The sequence below is a fragment of the Eschscholzia californica genome, unplaced genomic scaffold, assembly GCF_041429995.1.
Source record: "Eschscholzia californica isolate CP2 unplaced genomic scaffold, dmEscCali1.0.p SCAF_6, whole genome shotgun sequence".
NCBI lineage: Eukaryota > Viridiplantae > Streptophyta > Magnoliopsida > Ranunculales > Papaveraceae > Eschscholzia > Eschscholzia californica.
This window is the reverse complement of record NW_028238483.1, coordinates 5,305,466-5,325,177: the sequence shown is the minus strand read 5'-3', so window position 1 is coordinate 5,325,177 and position 19,712 is coordinate 5,305,466. Positions and strand designations below refer to the sequence as shown.

The window sequence follows — 19,712 nt, the reverse complement described above, 5'->3', positions numbered from 1 at the left end:
TGTTTATGAATATTTGGACATGACTTTCTAGCATGAACATTTGGGCATGAATGAAGATTTCGTAACATCCATAGTCGACCTAAAGAGATAATGAAGATTTTAGTGTTTTGATGTTGAAGTTAGAGATTATATGTGTCTGAAGTTTGTAACGCTTGAAGAGAGGAAGACTATAACGAGTGAAAGGTGTTGGACATGGAAAGTCTATAACGCGGGAATGCTTTCTATGAGGAAGGTTGAACATACGATGACCCAGATTATGCGTTTTATTTACTTTCTTGCATTGAGTGGGTTTAAGGCAGGTAATAGATCAAAAGGTAAAGGCATTATAGAAAATGCAATTAATTATTGAGATTTGTCATGGGTTTGTCCAATCAGCACAAAACATTGTGTTTTGTGTATAATAATTTTGAGTCATTTCATACGTTACATAAAAGTACTTTTATATCTTAAAAAGCAAAGGGGTGGCGTTTCGTAAAAAATGCAAATTTCATATTGTAGCTAATAATGAAAATTGAAATAAAATTATCGAAGAAAAAACTAAATTTTCATAAACATAATGAATGATCAAAATTTGAGAAATTAAAACTTTGAATGTAGTTGTTGAGTTAAATATTGGCCAGCTTTTACAAAGTCACAAAGTCAACAGATTGACGAAGTACGTGCGTAAACCATGGCCTGGCTTACGGACAAGCCAAGAAAAAAAACCAGGTCATTTCTTATAAGAGTTCTGCCTTGAGTCTCTAAACAGTAAGGGAGGTATGCGTAAATCAACTCGACACCTGGAGCCCCGTACTGCCTAGAGGCACGGGAGGGTAGATCTGAGAATGAGACTTACCCAACCTTAGCCCTGGTCTGATCAGAGGCTCGGGGCAGAAAAATCAACCAAGAAGAGCTCAGTCATTTCGAGCTCCAAAACAATTTGAACAGAGCAAAATGACGTGAAAGGATAAAAAGAGTCAACACCCCACTTTTCATACACAAAAGATGTATCAATATCAGAAGATACGCTATCATAGATTATTATCCTCCTAACGACCACTAACATGTGGCTCTCATCAAGACCATTGCTTTACCAGCCCATCATCTCAGCCGAGCATTAGGTTAGATCTACCAAACCTATATAAGCATACCAGTTTGCCCTATAAAGGGTTAGAAGGTCCAATTTCGAAACTCAACCTCTAAATTCATTTTCTAAACTACAAACACCCCACTGAATTGAGCGTCAAAGTGGTATCTAAGTTTTTTTAGACTTTGTTTCATCAATCACGGAAGGAATATTCATCATCTGACCGTGGATCTTTGTCATCAAAAAGATAATCGAGAAAATCACTTCAATATCATCAATTTTGCGCTAGAGGAAATTAGGTTAACTTAAAAAGCATTCGACTATATATCTCAGATTTGACATTTCATATCCACCAGATTCAACACCTATATTGAATTCATCTTTGAATCTATCGTGGGCTCTGTTGAAGATCTGACATCAAAGATTAGTCCTTTAAGGAGGTAAAAAAGTAAGATGCAGACACCCTACATTTGGGGAAGTTTGATGTTTAAATACTGCTCTTATACTTAGCTCTAAGAACATCTCCAATGGCCCACTCAAACTCTCTAACTTAGAGTGCCACTCAGGATTTATAGAGATTTTGTCAAAAAACCTTCTCCAATGGGACACTCTACTAGACACTCTATGATGATGTGGATCATTTATTAATAGAGACTCTCAAGAGAGACAATCTAAAATTAGAGCGTATCCTTGAGACCCTCTAAGTGCTACTTTAAAATTCTAACCAACATAAATTCTTACTATTTAACTACTTTTTATCTATTGAATTAAAGAGTGACATGTGCATTAAGTACATGTATTTTAAAGATCTTCATTGGAGACAAAAAAAAATTTAGAAAGTATTTATATTGACACTTAGGAAATAGAATCTTCATTGACACTTGACAACTAGACTTTTAGAGTGTCCCATTGAAGATGCTCTTAAGAAAGAGAACCTTCATTGATACTTAACAACTAGATTTTTACGGTGTTTGTTAGAGTGTCCCGTTGGAGATGCTCTAAGGGCGAGTCATTTAGATGGCATGGTCAAAGAAGCTGGACCGCCTTCAAGGTAGTGGGTGTGTGCCTATAGAATATCAATTGCCTTTAGACGAAGTTTTTGAGCCTCACAAGAAAGGTCTCCATCAGATCCCTTCGCTTCGCGTCTTTTCTATTAACGTGTCTCCCTCAGATCCCTCTTTCTTCTTTCTCCTCTCTCTCTCTCTCTCTCTAGGTTTTCGCCTTTCCTCTTTTACCCAAATTCCTTCATCTTATTCTGTATTACTGTGTGCTAATTATTGATTATATACCCTTGATTTTTCGTCTGATTTCTTTATTGGTTTCGTTGGATAGGTATATCTCTTTCTCAATTTCTCTCTAACTTTTATCTCTGTTGTTAATTTCTTCTTTTGTTTCGTGAGCTTTCACTCGGTGTTATTTTGATAAAGAACTTGTGGTTTGTTTTTTTAACTTTTTCATCCATCTGAATTATCTCAAGAACTTGAAGTTTTCATGATTTACTCTTTCTTATGTGTTTAATTGGGTATGTGGGAAATTGAAATTAGATCTCTATAGGTTTTAGATAGGAGAGTACTATAATTAGAATTGGCAGTGAGTTCTTTCTTATGTGTTGACTTCTTTATATGAAGAATCTTAGTTTGGGTATTTAGATTACTGTGTAAATTTAGATAGTTATTTTGAGGATGTGGAATTTATGATTTTACTTAATATCTTGTACAATTTGCTTGTTTATTACAGGAAGTGATTGTCAAGACAAAGGGACTAATACTATTAGAAAGGTACTTTGGTTTCTTTCATTTTTGTAGCATCTGTTATATTCTGACTCGTTATCGTAGCTTTTCGAGCATATAACATGTACATTAGTATGAATATTGGTAATCTGTCACTAGTACAAGGTGCCGCTATTACGAGGCCTGAGGCTAGTATTTATGGGGTAAAAGTTGTAGTTTATAGTTATTGGAGTATCTGACATGCCTGCTTTCAATTAGAGAGAGGCCTTGCTTATTCAACCATTTTAAAAGATGTAGCGAAAAGATTTTATACTTCAATTGTGCATTTCCCTTATTTGTCTGTGTTTATAGTTGCAGAATAAGAGTTCGCAAGTGAACAAGGACATAGAATTATTACTGGTAGATTCACCTTTGACTTATTGCTAGAGGCCAAGTAGTTTATCGCGTCGCGTGAGATCATACCACATCCCCGATAAACCTGCTTTTCAGATAAAAAGTGATATTGATTGTTGTATCTCTACATGGATGCACTACTAACGTGTGCGTATATAGGCCAACAAATCAGTCATTCGGCTATATTTGAAAAAATCTGTCCTCCTTTATAGACTATTTGTTTTGGAGCTCTTTGGGTTAAGATCCCAATGTTAGAAATGCATCTGCGTTTTATAATTTGCCCCATGTTCAATTAGGAGATTGTTGTGGCGACTCATTCAATCTAAATTGTAAACATGTGATGGCCTTAAAATATTTGTTCCTCATAGTAGCTGATTGTCTCTGATTGAACTCCAAATGAAGTGGCTAGTTAACCTGTCCTAAAGGTCTGAAAAGATCAATTAAGTTACATGTAATTGTCTTTGGGAGACTTAGATGCAAAGTCCTTTTAATATTTTATGACGCTGGTGTCTTAAGTTGTTTATTTTAATGTTTATATGTGCTCATAAGTCGTTTGGTATGATTTATTGTGTCCTAGGCTTCTAGCCTCTGCGTATTGTTATTATTCACATTGATATGTTACTCTTTGATAGCTAGAATGGAGCTTAGTACCATCAGAGATGCTTTTGATCGTGTCACAAAGAAGCAAAGGGTTTGTTCTTCTGTAGCCCAAGAAGTTATTGATCAGGTTGGTCGAGAAATTGAACAGACACTAGCAAGAATTCACTCAATCCAAGATCCTACTCTCGTGAATCCAAAATCAATACTAGCTGAATTGAACAACAAATTGAATGAGATAGGACCACTTAACCGTTTTGAAGGTTCACAGAAGGAGCTTAATGTAGCATTAAGCAAGTATGCAAAACTTCTCGATAAGTCTTTCAATCCTGACATATCCAAAGCTTATAGGAGTATTGACTTTGATACCCACACAATAAATCAAATCATTGCTTGTCACTTCTACCGTCTCGGTCTGTTTGATATCGGTGATTGCTTCATAGACGAAGCCAAAGAACCAGAAATAACGACATTGAAATCCTCATTCTTAGAAATGTACAAAATACTAGAAGCAATGGGTTCGAGAAATCTTGATCCAGCACTGAATTGGGCTTCTTCAAATCATGATCGTCTCATACAGAACGGGTCTAGTCTAGAACTGAAACTTCGCAGACTACAATTTGTGGAGATACTGCAAAACAGAAGTAGAAGTGATGCCCTCAAGTATGCTAGGACTTACTTGGCTCCATTTGCTTCACTTCACTTAACCGAAATCCAGAAGTTAATGGCTTGTCTACTATGGGCCGGCCGACTCAACAACTCCCCGTATTCCGAGCTTCTCTCTCCTGCCCATTGGGAGAAATTATCTGAGGAAGTGACAGAGCAGTTCTGCAGTCTCTTAGGACAGTCCAGTGAGAGCCCTTTTACTATAGCAGTATCAGCTGGGATTCAGGGGTTGCCTACTTTACTAAAGCTCGCAAATGTGATGGCTGCGAAGAAGCAAGATTGGCAAACCATGAAGCAGTTGCCAGTGCCGGTTGATCTCGGGAAGGAATTTCAGTTTCACTCTATATTTGTATGTCCTGTCTCAAGAGATCAAGGGAGTGAGGAAAACCCACCAATGTTAATGTCTTGTGGTCATGTTTTGTGTAAGCAATCGATTGTGAAGCTCTCGAAAAGCAGTACCCGCACATTCAAGTGTCCGTATTGTCCCCAGGAGGCAACAGTGGCACAGTGTAAGCAGCTCCATTTCTGACGAAGATTCTGAATCTTTCTCGTCTGATGTTCCTAATCTCTCTCGATAAACTCTTGGTGAACTCTCTCTCTCTGACTCTCTATCTCTCTCCATGAACTATCTGTTAGTGGGTTGGGAGGACGAGTGGGTGGATGTTGGTTTAATGTTGTAAGGACGAAGAATATAACCTTTAGATGTAAATAGAAATTCTGTCTTAATGATGATTCTGTATGCCCACTTCTAAAATGAACCAGTTTCGTTTTGTTTTCCATTTTAGAAGCAGTGTCTAGACTGCCTGGGAAGTAGAACATAAACTTGGTTCTGGAGTTGGAATTCAGATGTACAGCTTTTAAGTTAGGTGTATTCTTAGATTGTTATCAATTTGAATGGGACAGTTGTTTTGCTACGTTTTTATCTTTAGGGGAGGGTTGACGACAAATGCCAAACAAAACTGCAAAATTGCTCAAATTGTTTCTTGTCAAATAGTTTGAAAAAACGTGTTTTTTCCTTTTTGTTGAAAGCCTAACTTGTTAATGAATGTAACATTAAAACACAATTATTCAGTTGATAAACATTTAATAAAAAACAATAGTAAGAAATTTTTTAGGACCAAATACTTTCTTTCTTAATCTTTTTCTATAATAAATATGGTTCATGGGGTTTAGGCAAGGAACGAAATTTCGAAAAATCAGGGCCGAAATTTTTCGGTTTTTCACCCTACCGACGTGAAAATACACCTACACATTTTTCGTGTCACCGAAATCTGACCAAAATTTCGAAAACTGAAAAAAAAAAATCAGAAACCCTAGTTGATCTACTGTTCCCTTTAAAGAAAAGCAGAAATTATTGAAGGAACAGCCAAGAGACAAGATTCGAATTTATTTGTCGGGGTTGATGAGTTCTATTTATAAAAAAAACTATTGAACTCATACCTTAGTTTTTTCTTCTTCATCTTCTCTGGTTTTTACTTTTACTTGTTCTTGATTTCTTCATTTAGTTCTTCATTTGATTGTTTGGAGGAAAATCTAGAGAGAGAGGAAATAGGTTTGGTTGAAGAAAATCTATAAAGAGAGAGGAAAAAAGTTGGGTTGAAGAAAATCTAGAGAGAGAGAGGAATAAGGTTTGGTTGAAGCTAATTCTAGAGAGAGACGAGTCGTTTAAACAGAAGAAATAGGAAGAAGACGATAGAAATTGGGATTTAAGGGATCTGATTTTTTACTGTTTAACAGGTATATCAAAATTGATGTTTCATTTATTTTGACCCCCTGATTTTTATTTTGTTTTATTTTAATCCCTGAAATATCTGATATTATTGCAGATTAGTCCTTAAATTAACATTTTATTGCAGATTAACTTTATTATTGCAAATTGCCCCTCTCACTAACCGACTATGTTACAGATTAGCTATTTAACTAACATAATCTATTGCCAATTAGCCCTATTATTGACATTTTTTTTATTTCTTTCTTAAAAATGTCACGTAAAGGAAGATCAAACGACATAGGATGACAGCATGGGTCGCAAGTAGACAACGACCGACAAAAATCTCAGTGCAATTATTGCGCTAAAGTTATAAGATCCGGAGGGGTCACTCGTTTGAAACAACATCTAGCTGGCGGTTTTGGTAATGTCGCTCAATGCCCGATGTGTCCAAAAAAAGTTAGACTTCAGATGAACAGGATTCTAAAACACGGTGTTGAAGAAAAAAATAAGAGAGACAGAATGAATTTGGAGTTTCGAGAGTCTGTTATGGACTTTTTCCAGAAAGACAAAATGAAACAGTTGATCTTGATAGCAACGATGACGATGTCGAGAATCAACAATACCGGAAAGCAGTTAAAAGGTCATTGCACGATAGTCGCAGTGGTGACAAAAGACGTTCGTTTAGTCAATCCACTTGCGATGTAGGAGGTAGCTCTAATGTCAACATGGGTTCAACGTCACGACAACGGGATTTCGCAAGAACACAGAGTGTTAGACAACCATCTACTTACAATCCAAGAGATGAGTTACCAGTCGACCCACATTCAGTGAACCTCAAGGTGGAAGACAAAAAAGGATAAAGAGGCATTTGGGTTCGGGAATATTAGAAAGAAGATGGGAAAAGCAATTTCGAAGTTCATACATTTTAACGGAATTCCACCACATGTTGCTAACAATGTTTATTACGATAACATGGTTGATACTATTGCTAGAGCTGGACCAGGTGTAAAGCCTCCTACTGCATATGAGTTGAGGGGACCATTTCTCGATGACAAGGTCGAAGAATTAAATGAGTATATGGATGGTCTAAAGAAGAATTGGAAGACGTACGGTGTCACCATCATGTGTGATGGGTGGACAGGACCAACTCGATTGTCTATCATTAATTTCATGGTTTATTGTGACGGAAAATCGATGTTCCACAAATCCATCGATACATCAAAAGACAAAAAAGATTCGGATTACATCGAAAAACTTATGGAAGAAGTTGTACCGTCCGTAGGAGAACAAAATGTCGTGCAAATTATGACTGATAACGGAAGCAATTACGTTAAGGCCGTCAGAAGGTTAATGTGGCGTTACAACCTTTTTTGGACACCATGTGCAGCTCATTCCATCGATCTAATTCTAAAGGATATCGGAGAGACGAAGACGGTACAAAAAGTTGTGCAACGTGCAAGACAAATAACAAAATTTATATATAACCATTCGATAATCCTTGCATTGATGAGAGATAAGTGTGGAGGCGATATAATTCGTCCAGGGCTAACACAATTTGCCACAAATTATATTGCTTTGGAGTCTCTCCAACAAAAAAAACATTCTTTGAAAGAAATGGTTGCTTCTCCACAGTGGCATGCTTTTGAGGGTGTTAATAGTTCAGAAGGAAGAGTAGTAGAAGGAGTAATAAACAAACACACATTTTGGGATTCGGTGCATATTGTTGTCAATATACTAGAGCCAATCGCAAAAGTCTTTCGATTGGTAGATGGCGACAAAAAGCCTACTATGGGATACATCTACTATGCTATGGAACTAATGAAAACACAATTTGAAAAAGCTGCTCGTTCTCCTAGGGCGTATCTGAAGATCATTTGAAAAAGCATCTCACACACCCTCTCCATCTAGCTGGTAATTATGCGTTCTTCTCATTTTTTTAAATATTAATTACTTCACTTAATGTTTAATGAAATTTATTTAACTAAAATGTAGCCTATTACCTTAACCCTAGCTACCAATACGAACATGGTCTTTCGATTCGAGGGGATCTGTTAAACGCTGTTGAGGAAGTCATAGAAAAACTGGTACTACCAGAAGAACAAGCAACTTGTCTACTAGAGGTTAGTGCACATATATTTTGAAATGTTTTTAACATGAGGAAACAAGAATTCATTTTGTCCGAGTCATTAAATTACAGCTAAAAACTGCAATAAATGGAAGTAAAATAACTCAACCAGGTAAAATATTTGTAGTGAATGGAACAAACGTTTACAATTCATTATAATTCAATTAATCAAACCTAAATAAGTACGTGTGTTTGCAGCTGAGTGCTGGCTCTTGTATGGAAATGATGCTCTAAACTTAAGATCAGTTGCTATACAGGTTTTAGCTTAGACCGCATCTTCATCCGGATGCGAAAGAAATTGGAGCACGTTTGGACTTATACATAGCCAAAGAAGATATCGTCTTGGCCATGAACGACTTCACAAACATGTGACTAAGACTTAAGCACCAAAAAGAAGACTACCAAGATTCAGGTCCTATAGACCTAACATATATATTCTGTGAAGAAGGTGAAGAAGACTCCTTATATGAATGGGTTAGAGAAGTGGGAGAACCTGAAATGGATGAGCCAAACAATAGACCAAGCTCTCAAATTGCTTCTACACTAGGGTTAAATACTGATTCCTACACGAGCAACTCACATGCTGAAAATGTTAATCGTTTGATGGACACAAGTTCGTCAAGTACTAATTCACCTTCTAGGTCGTCAGGAGATAGTGGAAACGGGGATGGAAGACAAAATAATGAGAGTAATGATGTTGAGGAAGATAGTAACGAGAGAAATGAAGGATATGTCCCTTTCACGGAGGAACACAACTTTGATCATGCAACGCAAGATCATGATCACGGAGTCCCACCGAGACCAACTAAACCTGTATCATATTCTCGTCGAAGGAAAAACCAATTGACTGGTATGAATGTCGTAGATACTTCTTGGAGAACTAATGTTGACGATGTTACAGATACTTTTAGTAGTATGGGTATCGACAATAGCTCTTATGGTTACGATAGTTCATCTGCATCAGTTGGATATAACTACCCAAGTCATATTTCTTGGAACACTAGTGAAGATGAACGACCGTCAATGTTTATACCTCAACAACCAAGTTTTCCTGTTTACCATCAATATCCCTTAATTGGACCACTATGCGGAATTCGTCAAGAGCAATACGTGACACAGATTGAACAATATCGGAATTGGTTCCGAAGTCGAATGTCATGGGATGAATATTGCAATGCTATGGGAAATGAATCTCATGTACGTCCAAACGACGGTGATGAAGGGGGTAGGAGATCATTTTGGTTTTAATGTCTAATATAACAAAATGGAGGTAATTTACAGTTTTACATTATAAACTATTGTTCAAATGAAGATTACATCTGTTTAAGCTTAGTTATGGTTAAAAAGACTTGTTATATACAATTTTATCATATTTCTAACATTTAGGCAAAAATGTAAAATTTCCACACAGACCGAAACGTTTCCACATTTGGACCCACCGAAACTTCCACCGAAACCGAAGTTTCATTCCTTGGGTTTAGGCTAAAATAAAGTTTAAAAAGGGATTAAGGTCCAATCTTCTTGGAAAAAAAGTTTTTAGTCCTTTTTCATTTTAGACCCTAATACCCTCTTTTAGATAAACTAAATTCCATCCATATCCCACAAAAATTGCCACTCATTTTTTAGCCCAGCTGGAGCAGAAAATTTACGACAACAAATCAGCGTGATTTGGGGTTTAAAATAGGTAATGTATATATCACTTTCTCTCTCTTACTTTCAGATTAGGAAACATAATATATCTTTCTCTCTCTTCTAAAAATCCAAACAACACCTTATAAACGGTGATTCAGGCTACGAAAAAGGAATTTCTTTTTACTTTCTCTCTCTAAGTTTCAAAAATCAAAATCTATCTTTCTCTCTACTTGAAAGATCGATCGACCAGAATTTTTTAGGGTTTTCAGATTTAGTTTTTTTATTCTTATTTTTCGTATATGTTTTTTGTAAGAATGAAAGTTTATAGAGAAAAAATGGGTTTCTGATTTTCATACAGTGTATTTAATATTGAAATACTGGTAATTTATATAAAATTTCGAATAATGTAAAAAAAGTTAACTTGTTTATGCATGTGCAGGAGATTGATGGAATGAAGAAAGATCTGGTTTGTGTTGAACTAGAAAATATATATATTGATGGAACCATTACATGATTTTTATATGAAATAATACATATTGATTGAAATTTTTTGACATAAATATATAGTCCATTGTAAATAATGTATATTGTTTGACACAAAATACATTATGGTAATGTTTTTGTTTAAAACAATATATAAATAATATGTTATTTATTAGATATTTTACATCTTACACAGAATATATTTACTAATGTTATTCATTTGATACAGGTAAGTGATAGAGTTGCTGATGAAGAAAGTGAACATGAAATAAACTTGTTGAAGTAGGTGGTTCTTGATTTAACTCGCGATTGAAGTTCATCAGCTCCATTATAAGCATACGAATTGCATCCACTATCGTCGTAATTGAAAGTACCCTAGCATATCGGATCTGGTTGTTGAATGACTCGGATAATTGTGAAAATATAGCAGTGTACCTATGTAACAATAATAGATTAATAACTTGCTTAGTACTTATCTAAAATGTGTTCAGGTAGATATATGTCCACTAGAAATAATGTGTTTTTATTCATAAATAATGTATAATTTATGAACAATTCTCTGTAATTGGAAAACATGATATGTTCAATAAAAACTGTACTTTATTTTGAATAAGACGACTACTGTTATGTGAAATAATATGTGTTATGTTAGAAGTGACTCGAATATGGATTGGTATCGAACCTGGTTTACGACCCGCCATTAGCTTACAAGGCAATGTCTCGGCGCCGAATTCTGGACCCGTTAGCGAAGCTGATAACTGAGACAGGGCTGGTATGCGAAGCAGGGCTCCGAGGCAGAGCTGGACTCCGAGACAGAGCTGAAATGCGAAGCTAGGCATGTCGGTTATTAGTGTTAGCGTATCCATGTTTAGTGTCGGTTGTTGAGAGAGAGTCGGTGAGACAGTGGGATTAGGGTTTAGTGGCTATATAAACTAAACCTTAAGGAGATATCAGTAGCACAATCTCACGAAATCTCTTGTGTAAACTTGTTTGCTTATCATAGTGGAAATCATCGCGCCGTTGTCGTCGTGGAGTAGGTCTCACCAACCGAACCACGTAAATCTCTGTGTTCTGTTCTTGATTGTTCTTTATTTTGTATTGCTTCTGCTTGATTACTCGTATTGACCAGATTAAACCCCAATTGGCATAACAAACTGGGATCAAAGCTGAGGTTTTGAGGTTTCTGTGATGGCGAAATACGAGATAAAGAAGTTCGATGGAAGTAACTATTTTAATCTTTGGAAGATTAAGATGCAAGCAGTAATAGTTCAACAGTGTCTGCTGAAGACGTTGGATGGGAAGGCTGGACTTGCTGAACCACTTTCAAAAGCAGAGAAGGAAGATTTCATGGTCAGATTCTACTCTGTTTGAGCAATGAGTTCTTGGGGGAAGTAGTGACGGAAACTACAATCGATGGGATATGGAGTAAGCTAGAGACAAGGTTGTTGGGTTTTACACCCTTCTACTAGTGTTTATAGAGGAAATAAGACATCTAATGTCTACACTAGTATTCCCAGGATCACATGCATAAGCCCATAATAATACTAAGTAAAACTAGAAAGATAAATACCTTATTCGCTAGTTTTCCCTCGAACCTTTCCAATTGCTTATGAGAAGACCAAGAGCTTCAAGCATAGCTCCTCTACTTGGGACACGAGCAATTAAATTGATCTCCCACCTTGTTGTTTAGCTAGCACACCAATGGTGGTTGGAAGAAGAACTCCTTTCTTCTTGACTAGATAGATAGTTAATGGGAATTAGCTCACTTTCTCCTCTCTACTTGATATGGTAGAGTAAGAAAGCTTAGAGAGAAATTCCACACCTTATTCTCTGTTCTAAGAGTTTTTATATAGAACCCTAATAAGAATCCACCTCTTTTTCGGTTTCCTAAAACACCCTTTAGAATAAGATTTAAGGAAATTGTCGAAAATAGCAACTATTGATATTTTCTCAATTACCTAAGGAGGAAGTGTTCAAACACCACGAAATTTTGCATGCATACTTCTGGATATGTCATAAATCTTCCCTCAAAATTTCAGCCCAATCCGAGCCCTAGAAGTGCCTGAATCGGCTAAGGCCCAAAAACCCTATTTTTGGCCTTTTTGTACTATCTTTGCCTAATTCCTTTTTAGGCCTATGAGATATGTTTATGGGCCATTCCTATTGTTATATCTCACTCCCACTAGTCATATCCTAGATCAATTTGACACTCTTATGTGTAACCCATTGTAGGATCCGATCGAAGTTAGCCGAGAATTACTTCGTAATTCGACGATCGTAGTTGGTCTCTAGCTACAACTCTACGATCCCTAAATCAATCGGACTTGATGATCTTCCACATCAATTGTCCTATCCGACAAATTGTTTGCATTGTCACCTTGGTCGAAGGACATCTCCTTCAACTCCTTCAAAGGTACATGGCGAAATCTCTAACTAATCGTTTGTATCTGAAGAAAAAAGTATTTAGTTTACAGATGTTAGAAGGGGAATCATTGAACGACCATATGGATGAACTCAGCCGAGTATTCTTAGATTTGGCAAATATAGATGTCAAATTCGAAAAAGAAGATAAGGCAGTATTATTGCTTGCATCCCTGCCACCATCATATGAAATCTTTGTTGATTCTTTTATGTCTGGTAAAACAACCACAACCTTTGAGGATGTTAAAGCAGCATTGAACATGAAGGAGTTGAGACTAAGGTCAATGGATGAAAACAGCTCAGGAGATGGTTTGGTTGTAAGGGGAAGGTCGCAGCATGTGGTCGATGGGAAGGGTCATTCACGGTCTAAATCGAAACATAAGAAGTACAGAGGCTATAATTGTAAGAAGGAGGGACACTTCAAGAAGAATTTTCCTGAGCTTAGGAAGAAGCTAGGTGAGGCAACAGTCATCGAAGAAGATGATGCTAGTGTCTTGGCAATCATTGAAGAGTTGATGAAGCTATGGTTCTGGCGATCAATGCCTGCTTCGCTGAAGATAGGTGGATTTTGGATACTGGTTGTACATTCCATGTATGTCCTCATGAGGAATGGTTTTCCACTTACACAGTCATTAATGGAGGTAAGGTGTTAATGGGAAACGACGCTCCTTGTAAGGTGGTTGGGATTGGTACTTTTCAGATCAAGATCCACGATGGTGTTGTGGGGACTATAACCGACATCAGACATGTTCCAGATTTGAAGAGGAATCTAATCTCTTTGGGAACTCTGGATGATAATGGTTGCAAATATACTATTGAAGCTGGTGTTCTTCGGATTTCTAAGGGGAGTCTTACATTTATAAAGGGGTTGAAAAAGAATGGTCTATATGTGCTATAGGGTAACACTGTTACTGATCTGTAGCAGTATTATCATCAGACAAGAAAGTTGAGACTACCAAGCTATGACACATGCGGTTAGGGCATATGAGTGAAAGGAGGATGTCTATACTGAGCAAACAGGGTTTACTCTGTGGGCAGAAGGTTGGAAAATTAGAATTCTGCGAACATTGTGTCTCCAGGAAGCAGTGTCCGGTAAAGTTCAGTACAGTGGTTCATACTACCAAAGGAACTCTGGAATACATCCATTCAGATCTTTGGGGTCCCTCCCGGGTTAGCTTACATGGTGGGGGTAGATACATGTTAACCTTGATAGATAATTTTTCCAGGAAAGTATGGGTCTATATACTGAAATGCAAAGGTGAGGCATTCATCAAGTTCAAGCAGTGGAAGACCTTGATCGAGAAGCAGACTGAAAAATCGATCAAACGCTTAAGGACTAACAATGGCATGAAATTTTTTGGAAACAAGTTTAATAGGTTCTGTGTAGACCAAGCGACTGTGAGACACCATACAGTCAGAAACACACCACAACAGAATGGTGTGGCGGAGAGTATGAACATAACTCTATTGGAACAAGCTCGTTGTATGCTTTCAAATGCAGGGTTGCCGGAGGTGTTCTGGACTGAAGCAGTGAACACGGCAACATATCTGGTAAATATTTCACCCTGTATATCTATTGAGTGTAAAACTCCTGATGAGGTGTGGTCTGGTTATCCTGCAAAGTATGAGAACTTAAGGATTTTTGGTTGCCCGGCGTATGCACATGTTAAAGAAGGTAAGCTGGATCCGAGGGCTAAGAAATGTGTGTTTCTTGGTTATGAGCCCGGGGTGAAAGGTTATCGGTTGTGGAATACGGATGGAAAATAAAAGAAGTCTCTTATCAGTAGAGATGTTACTTTTGATGAGTTTGCCATGGTAACTCAGAAGGTAACGCCTGTAAATGCTCGAGAGGGTGTTGGTAAACAGGTGGAGCAGGAAGATCGTGGAAAACATGTGGAGTTTGAGATAGACACTTCGGAAGAGGTTCGGCCTCAGGTTAGATGAGCAAGCTGAGGAAGATGAACCAGAGGTGGTTCACTACAGTATTGCGAGGAATAGGGGAAGAAGAGACATTCAGGCATCGAAAAGGTATGGAATGGCAGATATGGTTTCATTTGCACTTAATATGGGAGAAAGCATTGATAGAGGTGAACCATGCACCTACGAAAAAGCTATGAGGAGTGATGAATCTAGGGAATGATCTTTGCCATGAATGAATCGAGTCTCTTCGGAAGAACCGGGCCTGGGAATTAGCCGAACAACCTAAGGGTCAGAAGATTTTTGGTAGCAAATGGGTTTTCAAGAAGAAGGAAGGAATCCCAGGGGTGGAAGATGCACGATACAAAGCACGGTTAGTAGCTAAGGGGTTTACACAACGAGAAGGGATAAACTTCAATGAGGTATTTTCTCCTGTTGTTAAACATAACTCTATTAGAGTATTACTTGCTATGGTTGCTCTGTATGATATGGAATTGGAGCAACTTGATGTTAAGACTGCGTTCTTACATAGATAGTTGAAGGAACAAATCTATATGCGTCAACCAGAGGGGTTTGAGATTCTCGGGAAAGAAGACCATGTCTGTTTGCTGAAGAAGTCCTTGTATGGACTGAAACAGTCTCCCAGGCAGTGTTATAAGCGTTTTGACACGTTTATCGTTGAAAACGGCAATGATAAAAGCAGGTACGATAGTTGTGCGTACCACATGAAACTATCAGATGGTTCTTATGTGTATCTACTCCTACATGTGGATGACATGTTGATAGCTTGCAAGGATATGTCGGAAATTCACATGTTAAAGGATCAGTTAAAGGGTGAGTTTGAGATGAAAGACTTGGGTGCCTCAAGTAAGATACTGGGTATGGAGATACGGAGAGACAGATATGTTGAGAAACTGTTCTTGTCTCAGAAAACGTACATCGAGAAGGTGTTGGAACGTTTTAGTATGACTGAGGCAAAACCTATCGGTACTCCATTAGCAGCACACTTCAAGCTTTCGGGTGAACTGTCACCGACAATTGATGACGAAACGGAGTACATGTCTCGGGTGCTGATGAGTCATGAAAATGCCTCATCTGAATCTCTTAATTTGGGCTAGTTAGTCTATTTTGAGCCTTTACTCTGATGAATTGCTTGTTTCTCTTACTCAGGTGTCTTCTAAGTAATTGAGCACGAAAAACAGATAAAAACGAGAGAAAGACACATAAAAGGGCATTTTGGTCATTTGGAGATTCTGGTTATTTTGGTGAACATTAGTGCTCTAGTGAAAAGTATAGCCCAAGACGAACTCGTGGGTGAAAACAGAAGTGAAATCGGAGTTCAGGTGCAAAAATTATAACAAGTCAAAGTTCGGGTCAAAATAAGGTCAACATACATCTTTCAATAACAGGCGGCACAAATCCGAACGTTCATTCAAAATTTCGGTACAACTTCGGTTTCGTCTCGGGACCACTGGTCTTGATCACACGACCATTCAGTTTGAACAGACCTATGTAATCTCCACCGTGTGTTTTCATCTTATCCGGCGTGTTACATAAGCTTTATTCGGCTGCAACTCACTCGATCGTCCCATCTTAACTACCAACGTCAGCTCCAGCTTGTGCTTACTGGTTGGGCCACATCAAATCACGGGTTTTCTCTTTCTCTCTTATCCTCTCCATTCTTCATTAAGAAACAGTAGAGAGAGATAAAGAACAGAGAGAGAAAGAAATCGAAGTAATTATAGAAATCGAAGTAATTATAGAAAGAGATATTCTCTTCAACAAGAAAGGAAAGAGAGTGAAGAGTTATAGAAAGTTTTTAAAAACAGAAAGAAGAGAGAAAGAGATGGAAACCGAGAGAGAAGTTGGGAACTCTCGGTTTCTTATAAAGAGAAACAGAGACATTTTGGAGGGGAACTCGGCTGGGACAGCTCTCGACGACTAAAGAAGGAGAGACAGAGGTTAAGAGAGAGAGGAGAAAAACATCTCGGCCATTAAAACACTGTAAAGCCGAGAGCTAGAGAGAGAAAGAGAATTTGGAGAGTTAGAGTTTCTGTCTTTGTTTCTTTTTCTTCTTCTAATCCTTCTCTTTGTGAGAGAGAGAAGGTCAGATTGAAAGAGAACTAGAGAGAGAAGGCTACTGATTTGTAGAGAGAGAGATTGAATCAATTATAAAATTTCATTATTTTTTATCTTTTTCTTCTCTTTTCTTTACTGTTCGGTTAGAGAGAGAAAGAGAGAGTTATATTATTGTATTAGAGAAAGAAGGAGAAAGTTTAGAGAGAAAGAAGGAGAAAACAGTAGAGAGAGAAAAAAACCAGTCGAGGAAAATAATTTTCTCATCAGGAAATCGTTTCCGGAAAGACGAGAAAATTATTTTCCTAAGGGTCTGTTTGGCAGAATTCAGCAAAACCAGAAGGAAAATACACTTCCCTAAGAGTCTGTTTAGCTGCGCAGAGGGAAAATTGCGTGAAAAAAGGTGTTTTCTTCTCCGATTCTTTCTCCCTCACTTATTTTATTGATTTTTATCTCTCCTACCATGAATATGATCTCTTTAGTGATGAGTAGCTAATCATCTAATCTAGGTTTAGGATGAAGCCTTAGTTTTGTATGAAGGAATGACATTTTTCTCACGATAAAAATCTTTGATGTGCTTTGATAGACAAATTTAATTTCTTTGCACTTGTTTCATAGTAACTCCTTCATTGATTATGCTTACATTTTGATGTTACATGTTTAGACTTAGTGTCTTTAATGTATCATACTTAGGGTTTGATAAGCAATAGTTGGAGCATCTCTTAAATATTTGTCTCGAAATTAAAATAATAGATGTGTATGTCGTTTTGAAAGATTATTATTATCCGAGGTTTGGTACGAATGGTTACCTTCTCTTGAGTTATAAAAAGATTTAAGTTGTGAAGAATTAGGTCATTTTACATACATGATAAGGTGGATTCTGAAATCCTAGGTTTTCTCCTCATAAGTTTCTCCATTAATTATATTTCCGTTGTTTTAATCAAGTTTGTTATTTTTATCGTCTCATCACAAAAATCAATTTCAAAAGAAAACCTTATTAGTTATAGGATTTTAGAATAGATTGACTTAGTCTCTGAGGAACGAACCGGTCTTACCGGAACTATTACTTGACGCCCGTGCACTTGCGGGTGGTGACCTATTTAGGGTAACCTTTTAGGCTCATCAGGTGCCTTATGCAAATGCAGTAGGTAGCATTATGTATGCTATGGTGTGCAGAAGGCCTGATATTTCACAGGCTGTTAGTGTAGTAAGCAGATACATGGGCAGACTTGAGAGAGGTCATCGGCAGGCTATGAAATGAATATTTTGTGGTATCGGGGAGGAACGGCGGAGCTTGGGATGGTTTACAACAGAAGGGCTGGCACTTCGGGTTCGATAGTTGGATTTGTAGATTCGGATTTTTCGGGGGATCTTGATAGGAAGAGGTCGCTGACGGGCTATACTTTCACACTCTACGGGAGTGCCATTAGTTGGAGAGCAGTGCTGCAGTCGGTAGTAGCTCTGTCTATAGCGAAAGCTGAGTACATGACAGCAACAGAGGCGGTGAATATGGCTGAGTGGTCTAGTTCGGGATTTGGGCCCGAAGCAGGATGTGACAGAGGTCTTCTGCGACAACCTGAGTGCTATTCATTTGACCAAAAATCAGATGTTTCACCAGAGAACTGAACACATTGACGTAAGGTATCACTTTATCAAGGACGTAACTGAACAAGGGAAGATCACGATGAAGAAGGTTTCAACGGCAGATAATCCAGCGGATATGCTGACCAAGGCAGTTACAACTTTCAAGTTTAAGCATTGCTTAGACTTGATTGGGATCTCCAGATGTTAGTCCTACGAGGGTTGGAGCGAAGATGGCTTAGAGGCGCTGAGCTATGATGGTGAAAGATTTAAGTCAAGAGGAGCATATTCAAGTCAAGGTGGAGAATTGTTAGAAGTGACTCGAATATGGATTGGTATCGAACCCAGTTTACGACCCGCAACCCGCTTACAAGGCAATGGTATGTGAAGCTGATTACAGAGACAGGGCTGGTATGCGAAGTAGGGCTCCGAGGCAGAGCTGGAATGCGAAGCTAGACTTATGTCGGTTATTAGTGTTAGCGTCTCCATGTTTAATGTCGGTTGTAGAGAGAGAGAGTCGGTTGAGGCGGTGGGGTTAGGGTTTAGTGGCTATATAAACTAAACCCTAAGGAGATATCAGTAGCACAATCTCACGAAATCTCTTATGTAAACTTGTTTGCTTATCAAAGTGGAAATCATCGCGTCATTGTCGCCGTGGAGTAGGTTTCACCAACCGAACCACGTAAATCTTTGTGTTCTGTTCTTGATTGTTCATTATTTCCTATTGCTTCTGCTTGATTACTCGTATGGATCACATTAAACCCCAATTGGCATAACATGTTATGTGTAATAAAATACACATAATGTTTGGTAAAATTATTATAATATAAAATCTGTTACAATCGAATGGTATGGAAACCTTCATCTGATTACAACAGAGGTTTTAACAATCAAATCTAAAACCTAAAACTAATGAAAATTAACAAAAGAGATAGAGACAATGATATCATAATCGAAGATAATGAAATATAAACACAGATTTAACGTTCAAACGAATTAGATGAAACAACTTACAATGAAACCCATGGATATGTTTAAAGATGATGATGAAGAACATTAAACAAAAAGATGCATCTTTAAACCATTATTCATTACAAGCAGTTGTTGATCTTCTCATGAATACGAACCTGTTTATTTGATGATGAAATTCGAAATAAACGATGGCGGATTGAGTTGGTGAAATAGATTGGAAGAAGATTTTGAGCTTCAAAAATGAAGAATGAATAATGGTTTTTGAATCATGAAAGGGTTTCGGTTTTAGAGAGAGAAAATAGAGGGTTTGGGTTTCGGTTTTAGAGAGAGAGAATAAATGAT

At 37.6% G+C, this 19,712-nt stretch overlaps 2 protein-coding genes across 3 annotated transcripts; both read left to right on the top strand.

The window, feature by feature from the left end:
- Positions 1 to 2,167: 2,167 nt before the first annotated feature.
- On the top strand, positions 2,168 to 5,366 carry LOC147530959 (protein RMD5 homolog). 2 transcript variants are annotated; one of them, XM_086649371.1, is made up of 3 exons: positions 2,168 to 2,398; positions 2,804 to 2,844; positions 3,822 to 5,366. In XM_086649371.1, the coding sequence occupies exon 3, from the start codon at positions 3,827 to 3,829 to the stop codon at positions 4,979 to 4,981; it is 1,155 nt and encodes a 384-aa protein (XP_086505497.1). In that variant the 5' UTR covers positions 2,168 to 2,398; positions 2,804 to 2,844; positions 3,822 to 3,826; the 3' UTR covers positions 4,982 to 5,366. The 2 variants fall into 2 exon arrangements, with proteins under 2 accessions (XP_086505497.1, XP_086505498.1); XM_086649372.1 differs by having other exon boundaries at positions 2,183 to 2,398; positions 3,826 to 5,366.
- A 1,691-nt stretch (positions 5,367 to 7,057) lies between these two features.
- LOC147530958 (uncharacterized) lies at positions 7,058 to 8,041 on the top strand. The gene has a single exon (XM_086649700.1). The coding sequence runs from the start codon at positions 7,058 to 7,060 to the stop codon at positions 8,039 to 8,041; it is 984 nt and encodes a 327-aa protein (XP_086505826.1).
- Positions 8,042 to 19,712: the final 11,671 nt, after the last annotated feature.